This window comes from Monoraphidium neglectum (genome assembly GCF_000611645.1).
Source record: "Monoraphidium neglectum strain SAG 48.87 unplaced genomic scaffold scaffold05402, whole genome shotgun sequence".
Taxonomy (NCBI): Eukaryota; Viridiplantae; Chlorophyta; class Chlorophyceae; order Sphaeropleales; family Selenastraceae; genus Monoraphidium; species Monoraphidium neglectum.
In genome coordinates, this window is record NW_014008228.1 from 1 (window position 1) to 3233 (window position 3233).

Sequence of the window (3233 nt, forward strand, 5' to 3'; positions counted from 1 at the left end):
CCCAAAGGGGGCGGGGCGGGGCCCCCGCGCTCGGCAGAGGCGACGCCGGCATGTGCGGACCGACTGCAAAGGGCGGCAAACCGCCACAACATCGCTATTTGCAAGATGCCACCACCTGCACGCGGCCCCTCCTCTGTTGCCCCCCCCCCCCGCGCATACCTGATACTCGTTTATGATAGCGATGCCCATGGCCCGGTGGAGGGTGCAGCCTGACAGGCCGAGTTGGAGGCGGGCGTACGCACCATGACATGATTACGCTGCCCAGCGCGGTGTGAGCGCCTGAAGAATCAGGGCCGTTCTCAACCCTGACGAGCGTGACGCGAACAGGCCCGATTCCCCTGCTACAGCCGCAGCTCACGGCCGTAAACAGTCCCCATGAATGATGAGATGGTGAGAGGGGCCCAAAGTGGGGTAGGGCGCCGCACTGCCCCAAGCGAGCGCCCACCGCCAATGTGTGTGGCGGCGATGCCCGTCGCGGCTGTGACGGCGACCCTGTCGTGGAATTTGGGGCCAAACTGGCGCCGCAGCTGATCCACGATGTGGTTGAGCAGGAATGACTTGCCTGGGGATGTGGGCGGGGTAGGGGATTGGTTGATTGAGTGAGTGGGGAGGGGGGGAGCGAGGGAGGCAGGGCTGTGCAGGAGGTCGGTCGGGAGTCGCAGGGGGCACGTTGACAGCGGGAGTGTCGGTCGGGCGCTTGACCTGGCAACCGCAAGGGATGACACTGCTGGCACGGGCTCCAGAGCGTTCGGGCCAGGTGGCCCACCGCCTGGGCCGACCAGACGAACACAGATTCCAGCATCGCAAACGCGTGCCGCATCCAAGATGCCCCTGGCTGCCGACTTCTCCTGGCGCTGCACCAACCCCCCCGGCCCCCCTCACCCGTGCCGGCGGAGCCGCTGAAGAACACGTTGGCGCGCTCCACCAGCACAGCACGCGCCACGGCAGCCTGCGGGGAAAGGGAGGACACAGCCACGACACAACGTGAGCCGCATGAGTGCGCAGTGTACCCAACAACCTCGTGACTGTCAGCAGGACAGCCTGCATACGACGACACCAGGGGAGGTGGGCCAAACACAAACCAAACAGACACCCTTAGTCAGGCTTAGGTGCAGAGACACTCTGCCGCCCCCACCTGCTCATCGCTCAGCTCGTCAGCCTGGGCGCCGCCCTGGGACAGCTGACAGGGCAGCGGCACTGCAGCTGCCGCGGCCACCGCCGCGGCGTCGCAAGACGCGGGCCCCGCGCCAGGCAATGTGGGCACCCATGCGCCGCGAGCTGCAGCCGCCGCGGCGGCGGCGTTGGCGAAGGCCCGCGCGTCCGCCGCTGCGGCCGTCGCCGCGGCCGCCAGGCCGGACGCCGCTATGGATGGATGCGCGTTCGCAGTGCCTGTGCAGATCACTTCATCGTCGCCGCCATCACCACCCTCCTCCCACTCCTCCCCCGCGTCCTCCCCATCCTCCTCATCGGTGTCGAGGATTGTTATCAGACCACTCGCATCTTCTCTGAAACCCATTTTGCGCTTTCGCGGCGGCCGCTGGCGGGAGTGCTGCCACTCGCGCTGCACACGGCGTTTTGAGCCGTTGCGCAGCGCTACATGCTGCCCGCCTGCGCCGGTGCCGCCGCCACTGCTGCCGCTGCTGCTGCTGTGGGCGCCGTCCTCGTCGTCGCTCGAGGTCGCGATACCTACCAGGTCAACGCGATCCTCACCAACGTGCGGCTGCTCGCTTGCAGTCCCACCAACGGCCGCCGCGGCCGCCATACACCGGCGCTGCCAGGTCGAACCCAGCAGCACAACAGCGCCGGCGAGTGCCGACACGCGCTTGTTGACGCGACCAGTGCCGTATCAATGCGGTGGGTTCGGTGTGGGACAGGTATGGCTTTGCGAGCTCTCAATAAATCGTCACTGCTGGCAGCTGGCCTCGAAGAGAGCTCTGTGCTTTGCCGTGCTGGGCGCAACTTGGTCCAGCGAACTGCTGCAACGAGAGCAAAGATGGAGTACTTGAAAAGCTTGATGGTTTCAATACACACGACATCACAACATCTCATCATGACATACCGTAACATATCATATCGAGGATCACTCGCACCCCGGTGGCCACAGTACGCACTCATCACTGGGCGCGGGAAGCCTTGTTGCCCCTTGATGGCACTAATTTTCTGCGGAACCTGCGCAATTTCGGTGTCAATGGCGCTTCGCAGTGCTGAAGGCGGACAGCTTTCCGATGGTGCATGCCACCGCCCTTGCCGCATGCCACCGACCCCAGCTGGGTATACGTAGCAGGCGTGCACGCCCGCAGCGTGCCGTGGAAACAGGTGGCTCTCACGGCGTGTGTAGACCTGTCTGCCGCTTTGAATAACACAGGATAAGCTTGGCTGTGGCAGCAAGACAGCATCGCCTGCAGCGGTCTGCAGGCAACCGTTGTGCATCACTCCCACCCCGGTGGCCACAATACACACACATCCTCATTCACCAGTGAGACGGCAGCCGTCCCCCGCCCAACATGCTGCACCCTCCCCGCCACCGCCGAGCGCACGTATGTTACAAGGAGCGATGTGAGAATCTGCAACTTGAATAACAAGCCCACGAATTGTCAAGATGACTGAACATGACTAAGTACACGGGTAACAGTCCAGATGAAGGACAGCACCGCAAAGGACAAGGATGGCTAGGCTAGGTCAAGGAACTTGCTGGAACAAAAGCCCCGCTCAAGCCGATCCAAAAACCAATGCCGAGCTGGGCGGTGGCGATCCAGGGCGCAAACCTGCTGGTGGCACCCGGTACCAGTCGTCTGTGGGACGTGTCACAGCATGTACTTTGAGAGGTCCACCTTCTTCAGCAGCTCACCAACCACCGCGTCCACGTCAGCAGCCGTCACCTCGTGGCGCACCAAAGGGGCCCCCGCCCCCGCCGCAGCCGCCGCCCCCGCCGCCGCTGCAGCACCCTTGCCCTTTGCTGCCGCCGGCTCGCCGCCGGTTGAGGCGCCGTCGGCGGACGGCGCGGCGTCGAGCTGGGCCTTTGCGGCTGCGACGCGCTCCGGGGCGCCAAAGCTGATTTCTGACAGCACACGCTCTGATGAGGGGGCGGTGGCACAGGACCAGTGCGGTGTTGAGGACTCAGGACAGGCGCAGAGCCGCTGCTGCGCAACCAGGCCGCGACCCGCCTGAACACGACCCAAGGCCAGGACGGCCGCTCAAGCTCCTGGGTGACCGCAGGCCTAGCACAACAGCTT

At 64.7% G+C, this 3233-nt stretch overlaps 1 protein-coding gene across 1 annotated transcript; it reads right to left on the reverse strand.

Moving 5' to 3' along the window:
- Positions 1-341: 341 nt before the first annotated feature.
- MNEG_15519 (hypothetical protein) lies at positions 342-1762 on the reverse strand (the record flags this gene model as incomplete). The annotated part of the gene is made up of 3 exons (XM_014036010.1): positions 342-562; positions 883-949; positions 1136-1762. The coding sequence occupies 3 exons, from the start codon at positions 1760-1762 to the stop codon at positions 342-344; spliced, it is 915 nt and encodes a 304-aa protein (XP_013891464.1).
- Positions 1763-3233: the final 1471 nt, after the last annotated feature.